At 37.0% G+C, this 15,604-nt stretch overlaps 2 protein-coding genes across 3 annotated transcripts in view; one reads left to right on the top strand and one right to left on the bottom strand.

The window, feature by feature from the left end:
- Positions 1-15,604, top strand: part of LOC106949020 (astrotactin-2-like) — a 198,734-nt gene that overhangs the window by 84,986 nt on the left and 98,144 nt on the right. Inside the window, exons 10-11 of the mRNA XM_015034982.1 lie at positions 7,975-8,141; positions 10,991-11,179. Of these exons, the coding sequence (XP_014890468.1) occupies positions 7,975-8,141; positions 10,991-11,179 (356 nt within the window). The remainder of the gene's footprint in view (positions 1-7,974; positions 8,142-10,990; positions 11,180-15,604) is intronic.
- trim32 (tripartite motif containing 32) overlaps positions 11,186-15,604 on the bottom strand; it is a 45,447-nt gene continuing 41,028 nt past the window's right edge. The window contains exon 3 of one of the 2 annotated variants that reach the window (XM_015034984.1): positions 11,186-11,580. In XM_015034984.1, the coding sequence (XP_014890470.1) occupies positions 11,372-11,580 (209 nt within the window). In that variant the 3' untranslated portion in view covers positions 11,186-11,371. The remainder of the gene's footprint in view (positions 11,581-15,604) is intronic. The other variant, XM_015034985.1, reaches the window with a different exon arrangement.

Here is a 15,604-nt window from a genome sequence, read left to right as displayed (position 1 = left end):
AAAAAACCCAAAAAAAAAAAAAAGAGGCAAAAAAATTTTTGGAAGGGTAAAGGGGGGGTTTTTTTTTTTTTTTTTTTTTTTTTTTTTTTTTTTTTTTTTAAAGGCTACATGAAAATGTGTTTAGTTGACTTTTTTTTTCTCACACAAACCTCTTAATTTTTCAAGATGCTTTTAAACATCTATTTCCTACGTCTGACTGAGTTGAAGATAAATAAAAAACAGAAGGCAAACACTTAACACCCCTGTTTTGAATCCCTGTGCCATTATTTCATGTCTGTTTTGCTCAGAAAAATAAGCACCTTTAAATAAATAACATCCCTGCAATGCATTATGCATTTAACACTACAGCAAACAACCTCATCCCGTGGTAAGACCGGTACATTAAAATAATTATGCAGCATTAGACATAGTGTGTACTGCACAAACGTGCCACTGCAGCAGAATCAATTCAAGTGTGAATCAAATGCTGTAGCAGTGACCCAACAACATTGCTTAATGTCATGCTATTCTTTGCACTCGCTCTGCCTGCACTGGTGAAAGATTCAGTTGCATCTGGATGCTGAATAGCTGGGGCAGCTCTATCTGATGCAGCCTGACCTATTTTCAAACTAATTCAGTCAGTTGCATACTTTCCACTATTTTAAGTTTTAGTACATACTTCTTTCAGTACTCCTGACCCCTAATGCTATATATGTATACACATCCAAGTAGCTTAAAAAATAATATATATATATATATATATATACACACACACACACATATACATAGGTGGTTAAAATACCAGCCTATGCTTAAATAGTACCCAACTGTGCAGAGTGAGTCAGTACCTCATATTTGTTCAACATACAGAGATATGCACTATTACATTTCTCTGTATTTTCTGAGTTGTTAAATCTCTGATTGTTTCCAGTCCATGTTAACCTCCTATCTAGGATGGCCAGTGCAGATATACTTACAGGGGAAGGGTTTTGCTTCTGAAGCAATAAAACTGTTTTACCTAATTTAACACATCTGAGCGGTTCCCGAGCTTTAGGCCATGCATCACAGCCACCTCTAAATTCGATTAGGCTGTCAAATATAAGTATTTTATCCCCCACCTCTTCCCCCGCACCTCGTCTGTCAGTGTGATTTAGAGCTGTGCCGTTTCCAGAACTTTCATTGTTTTGTGAAAGACTCAGCATCTTTCCAAAGAAGTTTTTTTTTTTCTTCTCTTATCTTCAAGCCTTTACTGTTTGTTGCATGCATCTTTCCATTCTCTGCAAAGTGCAATGATAAATATGTTTTAATGTTCAGCATATAATTTTGATAAGGTCAGTGTAACCTTATAAGGTTTTCAATAGATTGTTCAAAAGCTATTGGTAAAATATACGGAAATTATGATTATCTATATCAACAATAAAACTACAGAGTGATATCTAGATACTTGAGCATGTACAAAGCTATTTACTTTTTCTGATGCATTAATTCTTTTTAGACCTGTTTACCTGGCTACAAAATCTCAGTATTCATGGTAATATTTGCAGTAAACACTGTTTATGGTCAATGCATGCGTGGTTTGAATTGCCACATTAATTCTATATGTGTTCAATTAAGAGTCATGATTGTTGAAATTGTTGAAATGACAGAATTGTATCCATTTTGACAACCAAATCAAATATTTTTGAGTTTTTATTGGCATGTTCCATCTCAGAAGCAGAGCTGGCAGAACAACCACATGTGTTAAAGTGATGCTAACCTCAGGGATTCAGCCTCAGAGTAGAGCAAGGCAATCCTGGATTACTGACAACTATTCCTACAGCTCCACCTCATTGTGATGAATGACTCCAATCTTCCTCTCCTGACAAGGGTAACATTACATTTTTGAAATATAGTTAATGGGTCTTAGACTGGAGGGTTTTTCCTTGCCTGATACCAAACATGTTTAGACTACACAAAGAATGAGCTGCATTTATTCTTAAGACGGTTCACAACTTAGTATGTTTTTGTTTAGTTTGATCTAAAACTGTCTCCAAGAAAACAGAATAACTCTTATTTTGATCTTAATTAATTTATGGTTTGTGTAAAAACTAAGTATTTCATGTCTGAAGCTCTTAATGTGATTAGCTAGTATCCTTTTGATCAGGAATCTAATTAGAATAATACAAAGCTTTGGTTATTAGCAGCAAAGCTCTGTTAATGCCCAGTAATGAGGAGTGATTTTGAAATTGTGCTGTTTATTATTAACCAATTTATGAAAAACATAGTATGTACAGCTTGCCAGCCAACAGTAACATGACCTGTCAGTTAGGCAAGAGCTGGCAGGAGATGACTTTTATCAAAAATAATAATCCCACTAGTTTAAACATAAAAGTTGATTTAATGGTGCGTATTGTAAACAGAATTACGGCTACTTCTAAAAACACACACAAAACCAGACTATGAAACTGATTATTTATGAGGACTGAATTAATGAACAGTTTTGCAGGCGTTGAATTAATTTTGCTTTTCTGTATTGTCAACTAACTCCAGGTATACCACCGCTCAGCAATGTTGTTTCGCCATTTATGTACATATGTTATGTAGGGCAGGTCATGCAGCTATATCAAAACATAAAGTATTAGGAAATTTGGCACTGACTCATTGTGACACCCTTACCTCCCACTGTATTCTGATTTTTCTTCACTAAATGCAGTTTTTAATTTATTTGTCAAAAAAACTTTGAAACTGTTCGCCTGAAGTTCTCTGTCAGTACATACAGTTGAAAAAAGAAGTTTAATTCACTCTACAAAAACACACAATCATGTTTGTCTTCACTATCTGACACTGTAAATTCCAAAATCCATTTAATCTACTCAAAACCAAAAGAGCAAAAAATACATCTGTCCATTAAAATCTTCAAAGTTTGCATAAACTAAAATTGCAATGCATTTTGTAGTGGTGATTAAATAACTATTGGAGGGAGCCTGGAAGATGCCTGGTAGGATGAGGGTGGAGACGGGGAGGAGGTGGGTTGAAGCACGGCTGCAGCTTATGAATCCGAGGTTGATTGACCTTTTGAACGAGCTCTTGCAAGGTGATTGGCTGGAGCTGAGCGATGATCTGGTCCTGGTTGGCTGAGGCTTGGTAATCGATGATGCCGGAAGGCTGGAGAGAGTCTCCCAGGTTGAATTTATGCCTAGGCTTCATACAGTATCTATATTTCTGTATTGTGCATATTGATTCTAGAAAAACATGTACACTGAGAAATGTAACATAGAAACACATTAAATACAGACACCTGTTTCTAGGTGGGCATTCAGTGGTTCCATACTTTGATGCTGATAAAAGAGTACAAGAAAAGAAGGCAACAGCTACTGAATACAGACTTTCTGCACCCAGGCTTAGATAGTATCTCATAAAGCCCTGCTAAACTTCAGAAATAAATCGGTCATATTTTCTAAAGAGAAAATCTTGCTTTTTTCTATGTTTGGGACTGTATATTTGGTTGTCTAACAACTCAAGAACTCAACCTAACACATTGTTTTGAGCCACATATATCTGAATATGCCTCAATTTGTAAGCTTCCCAGCTTTGCAAAGGAAAAGTACCTTAGTGTACCAGTTTGGGGGAGGCGGGAGGAAATCTGCCAATTAGCCCTACTTCTTACCAACTGTAACCTCAAATCATGCTACATTCACCATCTCTCTAGAAGGGTTATTCCTGATCATTTTTCTCTGTGCTGGTAACTGCCAGTTCTCATCAGGGGTTGGGGGTTAATCAACTTTTCGCTCAGGTCCTGGAAAGTGCAAGAAGTCTCATACTGGGTTTGATACAGTCCCAGAAGTGAATCAATTAGCTCACACAAATATCTCAAGCGGGTACTGATTAATGAAGTGTACAAGAAGAGAGCTCTTGCCCGCCGCTACGGAGAGTGGCAAAAAGTATGACTAAAAGACATTTTCATGCTAAAACTGACTTGAAATAGAAGAAATATTAGCTTTCCTAATTTTTTTTACTTTGTTCAAGAATGAAGGATTTGGTCATTTGGGTTTAAATTAAGTGTTTGTCTTTGTGTTGAACTTGTTCTTATCAGAGTGGTGAGATCTTAGAGCTCCTGCAGCATTTCTTGTGTCTGGGGGTTTTCATCTTTCCACCGAGTAGCTGGAATTTAAAATGTGAATAGTGTTTCCTTTTTGTGGACTACTGAGTATCGGTATATTCTAAGTAGCTCTTTGATATTGTGAAATTGCGTCAAACTGTGAAGGATGGAATAAAATGTCATATAAAGAAAAAAAAAAAGAAAAATGTGAATACGACAATTCCCTTGAGTTAGTTTTGAACTTAGCACTTATATGATTAACTACCTGTCTTTGAACTTAAAAGTTTAATGCTTTTTTAAAAAAATGAATATGTTACTTCACTTTAAAGTAGATTAAATCAATGCTTCTACTTTTTTTCACTTAATTTCTATAGTAATGGTCTGTAGTGTTGTACCTGTTGAGCCTGAAGAAGTAGTTTGAAATTCATTGTATGCAATGACAACTGGATTTCACAACTTCAAAAAATGGGATTGATTTGTTTCTAATTTAAGGGAATATTTCACATATGTTCACTAGAACCCCCTTTTCTCACACATTTTCTGATATGCAGATATTGTCTATTTGCAGTTTGTCATTCCTTATGTGCATTCTTGCATGATTTAGGGTAGATGATTTCACATCCGGCAGCACACAGCTAGCAGCAACAGTATACTTTGCATTTGTTGTCTGGATAATCTAGGCAAACAGTTTTGAGAAATAAGCAATACCTCACAGTCTCCCATGTCCAGAAGGGCGTAGTGTTCGTATAAAGTTGTAATCCTGAGCGACAACAACTCCTACCTGATGAGCCAGTTCCACCCAACAGTTCTGCCGCCGGGTTTGAGCTGCCTTCTGTCAGTCAAGCAGATTTCACGATCCAAAACACATAACGCTTCTCTGAGCCTTATATATTTCTTTACCTAGATGTTTGGAGGCTCATAAGATTAACTCAGACTTTTCAGTTATCTTTGGTTAGTTTTAAAATCCCCAAAACCTGTATATATTGCCCTGCAAAAGCCTTCACACCCACCTCTTGGACTTTTTCATATTTTGATATGCTACAACCACAATCTTCCTTGTGTTTCATTTAAAATAAAATTTTGTGTTTGACTATACCACTCTTATATTTAATGTGATCTTGGTTGCATCCTTGTGAAACACTTTGTGCAGTTCAAGCAGTTTTCAACGTGTTATCTAAATAAATGTGACATTGACAAGATAACATCTAATTTGGAAGTTATAGGAAAAAGAAATATGGTTTTTAAAAGCATTTCAGAAAGAAGAAACTGAAAAGTGTGGGCTATTTAAGTATTCAGTGCCCTGGAGTGAATGCTTTGCAAAGCCAAAATTTTGTAATTCCAGCTGAGTTTTGGGAAAATATTTGCCCATTCTTCTTTGAAACATAACTCAATAAAGACTAGTACCTTAAAGCATCAATGTTCAAGACTTGCAACAGATGTTAATTTGGAATCAGGCCTGGGATTTGACATGGCCTTTCTAATCCACGAATAAGCTTTGCTCTATGTCTAAACCATTCTGTATTAGTTCTTGCTGAGTATTGAACCTCCACCTCAGTCTCGATCCTCTAGACATATTTAAACAATTGCATTGTATGTACGTAGCTCCATCCCTCTTCTCATAATTTGCTCTCTGTGATTCATGCTGCTGCCACAACTGTCTTCATATTAATACTGTGAAGTGTTAGTTTTACGCCACCACTGTACACTTATTGTTTTGCATATATACTTTAGGATTTAAAGTAGTTCAAATGGTATTAGCATGTTTGCAAGACACTGCAAGGTGCTTTGGTAAAGACCTAAACATTTGAACCCAAAGCCATAAAGCAATCAGTAATAATAAAGTGGAAGCCCCACACTTTACGCACCATTTCTTCAGCTTCCAAGGCAAGATTAAAACAGAGAATAATGAAATGGAATAGTTTTACCATTAGCAGTTTTATAAATGGTTGCATCATTTTCTTTTTTGTTTCGCAGAAACACATCAAAACCAACACAGAACATTAACTGTAGTCATTACATGCCCACAGCTAGAGCCCACGCAGGAAGCAAGAACTTGAGGTGTTACAGATGAGTCAGTGGCCGTCAGTAAATGTGGTGAACAACGCTCTTCAAACTGTGTCCCTAACATCATTCATTTGAAATCCGCAGATGTGTTATATTAATATTGGCAAAGACGACAGAGCAGCAACACCTGCAGCTTTGAAGAAAGTCCTGATTGACAGGAACTTAAACCTCTTCTGCATGTTACTGGGAGCAGTTTGATGAAATTCAGCTTTAGCAGGCAACACTGTCAAATATTCAAAGAAACTCACTTCAATAGTGTATATATATATACTGCCTCCTCTTTATGGTATACGCATCTGTAGCTTTGTATCACCTGCAATTGAGTTTGTTGTTGCTTTATGTCTCATATCACACCCAGTGGGACACAACGCATGCACAGTCTGACACATTACTAACTTGTGAAATTTCAACCTTGCTGTGGGGAACATTTACATTAAAAACAGAAGCAGCCTTTTAGTTTTTATGTAACGTTTTTGTTTATTTTTTTTATTTCAAATACCCTTAGTATCAAATTACTTTAAGAAATAATCTAAGTCACCGTAGTGTTATAGTTTAACAGTTCAAAAATGATCTACGAACATAGCGACATTGCAAGAATTTGATATCTTTTTTACATTAAGTCTTATTCCTGTATTTTCCAACTGTCAATGACATCACTCTGTGTAGGTTTTTCATTTTAATGCTTATCTATAGTGCTTCCCCCAAGTGTTTTGCTAGCACATAAGCTGAACCAACCCATTTCATGCGTGCACTAATCTTTTGTTTACTTCCGAGATGGATGAGGCAATTCAAATCATTATAAGTAGTCTATTAAGTCTAAAGTTATTAATTATGTGTAAAATTGCATTTTTAATGGAGTCCCTGTTAGTTAACTATGCATTTTCTCTTCTTGTATTCAGGCAAAATTAGTGTTCTTTAAGCTGGAGGAGTCATAATTTATTGAAATCCACTTCATAAATGAGTGGCTGTTCTGTAAATTAGCCAATCTAAAGTTAGAGTATTGGATCTATTGTTTTATTAAGTTTTTTTTGTATTTTTTATATTACATTCTCCGTATTTAAACTTAGCATAATGTGATTTGAAAGTGGAAGCTTACTGCTGGGCAATGTGAGTGAGTTATCGCTTATTTTGTTAATGCACTCAAGTTTCAATGGACACAGTTTAATTATTTCAATGTTTAAAAATATTTAACTCTTGTAAAACTTTCTCTTACAAAGACACATCAAGACAATATGCAGTGATTATTTGTTAAAGTTAAGGCAGAGGATATGACTTTTCAGTTTCTCTCTGTTTCCCAGTTTTCCAGAATCAAGAATTTCCCCCTCTTTGCTCCTTGGTTTAGGGACAGACTACACACCCGTCCCTCATCTGATAAACATTAAAGCTTCCTGCGCTGCTTTTCCTCCTGTCAGTGTGCAGCTTTATCGGACCAACATAACACTTGGCGTTTTGCTCCTGGCACAGAAAAAAACAACAACACACAGATCTCAGTTCCAGTGGAGTATCTATCCAAGCAAGTATCGAGCTGAGCTGTGTTTATGATAAGAGCCACCAGTTTACTCCGCTTTGCTATGTGATCACATGAAAACCTCTATATTACAACACCGTATGAGAAGCCTTCATTGTGTTTGAGAATTCTTCCTTTTAAATCCAAGGTCCAAGGGCTTCTGTTTTGTGTTTGATATCTCATCAATCATCATCTTGTCATTTCCCTGTCGTCCTGATTAAAATGCACAATCTGAGCTCGTTTGCCTCTGTTCTCTTCCCTGTCCCTAATCTATCCTTTTCCCTTCTCTGTCCCTCCATGTGTCTCCCGCCTCCCCTCCTCCTTCTCCTAATCCATTTTCTCGCAGTGTCCTGAGGGGTTGAGACCAATGAAGGATGGCTCAGGTTGCTATGACTACTCCAGAGGCGTTGACTGCACGGATGGCTTCAACGGAGGTTGTGAACAGCTGTGCCTTCAGCAGCTTGTACCCCTGGAAGACGACCCCACTTCCAACAATGTTCTTATGTTTTGCGGGTGAGAATGACTACTAGAAATAAAATGTGTAAAAACTGTTCCCATGCCGTAAACACAGCCGTGGGAATTATTTAGTACACTCCAGAATTCAATATCTCTGAAACCATACTTACCTTCATTTGACTTTATAAGTCTCTGACATCATTGTGAAGAAATTTTACGACATTGCTCCCGTACACTGAGGTGTGCAGGTTAAGGTTTTGCCACAGTGTTTCAATCAGGCTGAGGTTTGAACTTTCAAATCTCAGTAGCACTTTTATGATTGACTGAGACTGAACCAAGCTTAAGCTGTCATACACCAGCCTCATCTGTAACCCTAGAATCTATTGGTATATAGTTCATGGTTGACTCAGTGACTGCTAAGTGTGCAGGCTGAAAATCTACCCCAAATCGTCGCCACTGCACTGCTTAATGACTGGGGTCACATGGCTGTGTACATTATGGTCAGACATTTCTACTTTGATCTCATCTGTCAGATGAATGTCATTGCAGAAGTGCTGTGGTTCATCATGGTGCAACTTTATAAACCAAGGTTGTACTGACAGTATTTTTAAATAGAACATTTTTTTATTTTTTTTTATTTTTTTTAGAAAAGTCTTCCTAAAAAAAAGTCATGCTTGCCTTTTTATATTTGTATTTTAAAGTCTGTGAGTATTTCAGTCTCTGACCTTTGGGGAATTTCCTTGGAAGCTTCTTGGGTATTCCAAGGGAGTATAGTCCCTGCAGCTGTCTAACCGGTTTACCACTTGTGCAAAAAAAAAAAAAGAAGAAAAAAAAGAAATGTCTCACTTTAGATTGAGAGACTTCAGTTTGGTTAGAAATGTCATTGTAACATTCCCCAGTCTTGAGAGCAGCAAAAATAGCTCATCTAAATTCACTGCTAACGTTTTTTTTTCCGGTTTGGCGTTGTATTAACACACGTGTCCTCAATAATGGATTACAAAGCAACTTTAAGGTGCGTGCAGCATCTCCCCTGTAGTATTGATAAGTTCTAACACTAACACACTGCTACACAAGAAAAATGTCTCTATCATATGCTCTTTTATTTTATATGTTTTTATAGTGTATTTTTTGGCAGTGCATTATGATCTGTTCTGAACATAAATTTCAAATGCGTTACCGTAGCAGAATTGTGGCGATATATTTCCCATTGCATGCAATGTAATAAACCAGCAAGCTGCCAAATCTTTTGCTTTTTCATAGGTGGCCTCATCTGCTAATAATCAGCTAATCAAGCGCATTTGATTAGCCCTTTCTTGCTGTTGTTTTACTTCTAAAAGCTTATCAAAGCAACAAGGAAACATGTCACTTTTTTTCCAAGGCTCTGTTTGAATGGCGTCTGCTGGCAGGGAACTTTGCTTTCCTTGCTAATAAGGTTTTTAATGGCACAGTTTTAATTAAAAATGTTCATCAGTCTAATACCCATTTAGAAATTAAAACAATCTGCAAACACTGTACTGTATGTGACATATAAAATGTAACTTAGTCCTTTGTTAGTGTGACGTCCTTTCACCATCAAATCAAATTTAAATTTTTCTGTTTTTATGTTCAATTTTTTTAATACATATGCAATTGATAAACTATGCATTAACTCCACATGGGAGGAATGTCTTGTTATAAGTGAAATAATCTGCCAGTGTACCTAGTACTTTTTGATCGATATTAAGGAATTTTTGACTTAAGTTTATTTTCAGAAAATATTTCAGTAACAAGCAAGGGCGTAGGTTCGGTCTAAGTTTTGGTGGGGACCTTGACCCCCCCGGCAGCACAGTGAAATGCCCAAGAGCACCGAACATTTTTGAGAAGAGGGGGGGACCACATTGGCTTAATAACCCCTCCCCCCAACCATAACCATATCATACATCTTGTGTATACAACCAGATACAGTCATACAGAGATAATTTCACAGTATATTTCATATCTGAGAACTAACACCTCACCTGGAGCCCTGAAGCTCCTGCCACCTCTCCATCATTCTGCTCTGACCCTTGCTCTGCTGTCTGAGCATCCTATGTGAAAAAATATTACATAATTAACAGACCTATTCTACCTCACATTCGGTGCTGACCTTACTAAACACCGGACTTTACTACAAATGCGTTGCGTGATAGATATCTAACTTATGGGTCCACTCGCTGTACTTACAGCCGACGTAGCGAAATAACTTCTAATGTCTGTCCTTTTCTTTTTTGGTGGCGACATGGTCTCGGAGAATAAGAAGGAGACGCGTGTGCCCAGCTAGCCGCCGCCTTTTGCAGCTAATCAAAGAACGTCCGACGATTCAACTGACTCCCCCCCCCGACACGGTCTCGGAGGCTCATAATAAATGTCAAGCTAAGAAGCTTCCGTTCCGCGCACCGCCTGTTGCTGCTAATCAAAGATCGTAGATCCACGTTCTTTGAACCAATATGGCAAAAATTGGTCGGGCCTTTTTCATATCCCGTGAATATTGGTCGGGACATGTCCCTACCGTCCCTACCCAAACCTACGCCCATGGTAACAAGGCAGTTTAACGTGCTTTACATCATAAAACCCGCTTGCTGAAAAATTGATAGTAAGTTAGTTTTATCTTATTTTGAGTGCACTAAGGTAATTGGATCAGAAAACTTCACAAAACTACTTGGGACTTGGCAAAAAAGTTCTTTACATATAGACATATGCAGATATATATATAGATACAGCCAGTTTGAGCAAGTCCCTGACTGTCCTTTATTTATATCACCTGAAACTTTTATATGTTTTTCTTTTTTCACCTTTGTGTGTGTGTGTGTGTGTGTGTGTGTGTGGGTGTGTGTGCGTGTACGTTCACATACCTTGCATTACGCTGACAGCTTGTTCCTCGTCCGCAGGTGCGTGCAGGAGTACAAGTTGGCAGGAGACGGGCGCTCCTGCCTCCTGCAGTCAGAGAACTGTGAGGGACAAAAATGCCTGAGGCAAGATGTCCACTTCAATGACACTCTGTTTGGTGAGATGCTGCATGGATACAACAACAAAACGCAGCAAGTCAACTTGGGGCAGATATTCCAAATGACCTTCCGGTAATTTATGTCCAAATACACACATGACACTAACACAAGATGTTGCTTTTTTGATACGCTTTTCAGACTACTGAGAAGTCACAAAATGTAATTTCAAAAATACCTAATGCTGGCATAGTAGCAAATTTTCAGATTCTTAAAAATATATCTAAAGAGAAGTTTTCTCTTAATACTGACCTCCTGGAAGAAGCTCTAAAAGCCAGCTGTCTGGGTTGCTCGTTTTACTGCCTTTCTGCTTGCACAGATGTGTGTGCATCGTCTTTGTATTTTGGGGCATGGAGAGTGAGAAGTGTATGAGAGAGAGTGATGGCTGAGTAAGGATTGAGACTTATCCTTTGGCAGTTCTCCTTCAACCGGCAGCCTCCTGAAGATCTGGCTCACTGTGATAAGTCGCATGCTGTCTGTAATGAAAAGCATAATACAGAAAGATGATGAGGGTCTATCTATGCATGAATGCAATACAACAGAAAATGCGCTCAAATCATATCTCACATTAGTTGCATATCTTTTACTCATTCCATTCTGCCTGTTTCATTCCTCCATTACCAAGTTTTTATATCAGCATATATATATATATATATATATATATATATATGTATTTATTATTTATTTATTTTTTTCCCACGTGTTATCATGTTGTGCTTTTCATCAGTTCTGCCTTGTGGGTCACAGTGTCTCAGCTTGGCTAATAAAAAAAGTAATAATTGTAATGGCTGGTACCATTATCTACCTGTAGGTCCCGTGAGTCACAGTGTAAGATACAGCGCACTGTAATGAGACACTGAACAGTCTCTAACAGTGAATGTGAAATTAAACAATTCCTTGTATTAGAGAGCTGACGATATGTTTTTGATGAGTCAATTCTTTGGGGGAAATAGATTGCACTTGATATAAACTTCCAAAAGTAATTCAAAAAGAACAGAAATTGCTTTTAAGATAGATGCACCATAAAAAGGTGATTTAAAATGTATCTACAATTACAAAATTTATACCCACAATACAGCCTATATAGAAGCTAATAGCCAACTCAAATTAACTAATTAAATTACCTGTTCAAATACATTATTTAAAGAGTTCTGTAGGAAATTCACAAGGCATGGACTGCAGCTGGAGCCAGTGCCACAAGAGTGACCAAATGTGGATGCATGCAGGAGATGACATACAGTGGTCACGTCTTGTGTTAAGCCACTCCTGATCCAGGGAGAGCATAAAAAACGTATTTCATGTCCTAAGGAGAAGCAGCACTGGATTTTTACTCAATGGTCCAAAATCCTCTTAAAAAAAGAAATAAGTTTTGCATTTAATTTTGAATTAAAGTCCCCCGAGTCTGGAGGAATATAGAGGAGACACAGATTTTTTGGTTCTGTGCCTAATTGCTATGTGCTTATCAAGTCTGAAGTTAGTACAGCCATTTACCAGGAAAATATAAGCTACTTAAACCTGACAAACTTAGTGAAGATCCTGATTTCGTTCACCTGCTGGGATTGGCAGTTGCAAAAAGTACTGCCAAAAAAGTACTGCCTTGTTTAATGACAATAGTATGGCCATGCATGATTGGATGACAATCTTGCCAGACCTAAAAGCCCAGAAAATCAACAGAGGAGTATGATAAAAGGAGAGACACATGAACTAACAATGCAAATGAGCTAAAGGCTCCTGTAACGAAATATAGGCTTCCTAAAACATCTCCGCAGAGCCATATTCTGGTTGCCTTCAAACCGCACTGGAGTAAATAATGCAAAACTAGTTGTGACCTGTGCTGTACATTAAATGGAAATATGATTCAGTTGGCTGCAATTTGTGTTAATTTTGTACTGGTATTATATCATAATTGCATCCTATTGAGAAACTGAATATGAAGATTTCATTAGATGAACCATATTCATCGAAATGAAGAGGAATGAAAGATTGAGTTCCATCATGAAAGGTTGTATTTAATGTACTACAAGATTCACATTTTAAAATAAATCATCTTTTCTGTGATTTTCTCATTTACTGAAATCCACCTTTATGTAAAAATGCATGCTAATCATTGCATGTATCCCAGTTAAAAATGTATCGTCTGTGTTACTGTCGAATTTTAGAGCAAAGAACAAAACAAAACACAAGGGCTTGAGATCAAAGTGGAGCAATCTGGACTATTAGATTTAGCTCATTGCCTGGGCTTCGTATTGTACCAAGTAGTACAAATGTTTAAATCACATAGTGGTACACTGGGAGAAAGAATGAAGGTCAGATATTTTTGGGGAAGTGCGCTGCAGTACTTTAGTTTGTATTAGAGTGATGAAATAAAATCCAAAGAGAAAAGAACCCCTTACCATAACATAATGAAATGTCAATTTTTTGTTTGAGAAAAGTACCCCCAGTGCTAGATATAAATCTATTAGATGGATGATGGAATCAGAGGATTATCGGGGTGTTGGAGAAAAAAAAATCATCCAGGTGTCTAAAAATGTGAAGCAGTCAAACTTGATAATCAAAGACACACATTCAACTCTGACAGGATATTGTTTCAAGAAATGGATTGTCTGAAACGGACCAGCAGTGTTCTCAGATAAATTGTTCTAAAAAGCTAAAATCTGCATAGAATCACTTAAAAACAACATGAAGGAATACCATCAAGACTTCATGAAAGGCTTAGAGGATAATGATGAGGTAGGGCTAAAATGATTGCTGGTTTTAATAGTTACTTTGGTAAAATTTCCAACTACTACCATTTTGATATTAAATTACTAAGAAAACTAAAAGCCTGTGTGCTACTGGTGCATCATCTCAGACCCAAGCAGAGGACACCAGGAGTTTAACTGGAGATTTTTCATCCTCAAAGAAACACTCTGGTCTTCAGTGGCTGTATTATGGATTTTACAAGTACACTGAAAGGCTTTTTGAATTTTTTTTTCTGTCCACACTTCATGCAGAATGAAAGGACGCTGGTACTATTAGTGTTAAGTTATTTCCTTCTACCAGCCGCTCGTGCTTTCTGCATCTTCCAGTAAATGGGCTAAGTGTAGCCAGACATATTAGCCCTGAACATCCAGTTTCATATTGTATATCTTAGTGGAGCGGCTTACAGTATCTTCACTTGACATTTTAAAGCTGGCTGCTTTCTACTTTTGTCCTGCAGAATGTGAACATCACAAAACATCTTTACTGATTTCATTTATGTAAGCTCTCAAATTTGTTTGTCACTGCTTGCAATTATCATGGAAGAATTTTAAAGGGTTAGTTTTTCATTTTTTTGAAGTGAGCTTTTGTTACGCTACTATTGTCATAGTTTCTTACATAGAGTAGAACGATATATCACTCTGAACTTGCTGGAGATGGAAAAAATGGAGAAGAGTGATGGAGTTTACAAGCTAACCAGATGTATGATGTAAGAAGTTACCTCATCAGCTGATTAGATTGGCTTCAGTCAATCTAATCAGCTAATAATTGTTAAAGAACCAAGAGACCTGGAAAGCATAGCAACATATCATTTTCAGTGTTGCTGTATGCCTGTCCGCCTGACACAAATTTTCTTTATTCTTGGTTTAGCTAGAGAGGACTAGCAGATGATCCGATGGATTTATACAGTCATTATAGGAACATGAGCCTTGTTCTATTTTGTCTCAGCAGATTGCACTGAATCATAAGAAATTAGAATATGGGTTCCCATGACTCTTATTAGTTAGATTAAAAACACTTTATACAAACTAGCAACCTTTAACCATGTACTGAACATACTTTTCATAAAATTGTAATCAAGTACTACATGTGAACCAGTCGTCAAGTTTAAGTAATCCAACTGGTTTGTGCAGTCATGGACAGTTTTCTAATAAAAATTAGATCTGACCTCAAAACATAACTTTCACTTCATATATATATATATATATATATATATATATATATATATATATTAGTTTTATTGGCATTTTGTTGTATGACTCCCTTATACAAAGTTAGCTAATTTGCTTTGTAATTTTCTGCTTAATATATCCTAATTTTGACTTCATATTTATCACTTAAAGTGAAACTTTGCACTTTGCAACAAAACGAACTGCTTTTTGAATAAGAATTTAATGCAAACCCAAATGAGCTTATTAATGCATTAAAAAGATTTCAAACATTTAGCAGAGCACAGAAAACACAGATAAAGCCGTGCATTGTTTTATTGAACTGACTTGGCTTTGTATCTGTGTGTGCCCAAGGGCCACGTGTCAAGAAATACGACAGGGATGAAGAGCTGGAGTGGGAATTGTTTTTATTTTGATCACCTTTAGAGCTGTAAGCTAAATGGGCCTCAACATCCATCTTCAGAGAATTACTTTGACATGATTGACATGTCTACAGCCTAACATGGGAAAAAGACCAAATGTTTTCTAATGTTTCACAAGGCTTAACCAGTTGGGAACTGCCTCTGATACACTGAAAGGGCACAGTTTGACA

The sequence above is a fragment of the Poecilia latipinna genome, unplaced genomic scaffold (assembly GCF_001443285.1).
Source record: "Poecilia latipinna isolate Pla-1442-1.1 unplaced genomic scaffold, P_latipinna-1.0 Scaffold319, whole genome shotgun sequence".
Taxonomy (NCBI): Eukaryota; Metazoa; Chordata; class Actinopteri; order Cyprinodontiformes; family Poeciliidae; genus Poecilia; species Poecilia latipinna.
The sequence above is the reverse complement of the archived record's forward strand: the minus strand, read 5'-3'. Positions and strand labels throughout refer to the sequence as shown.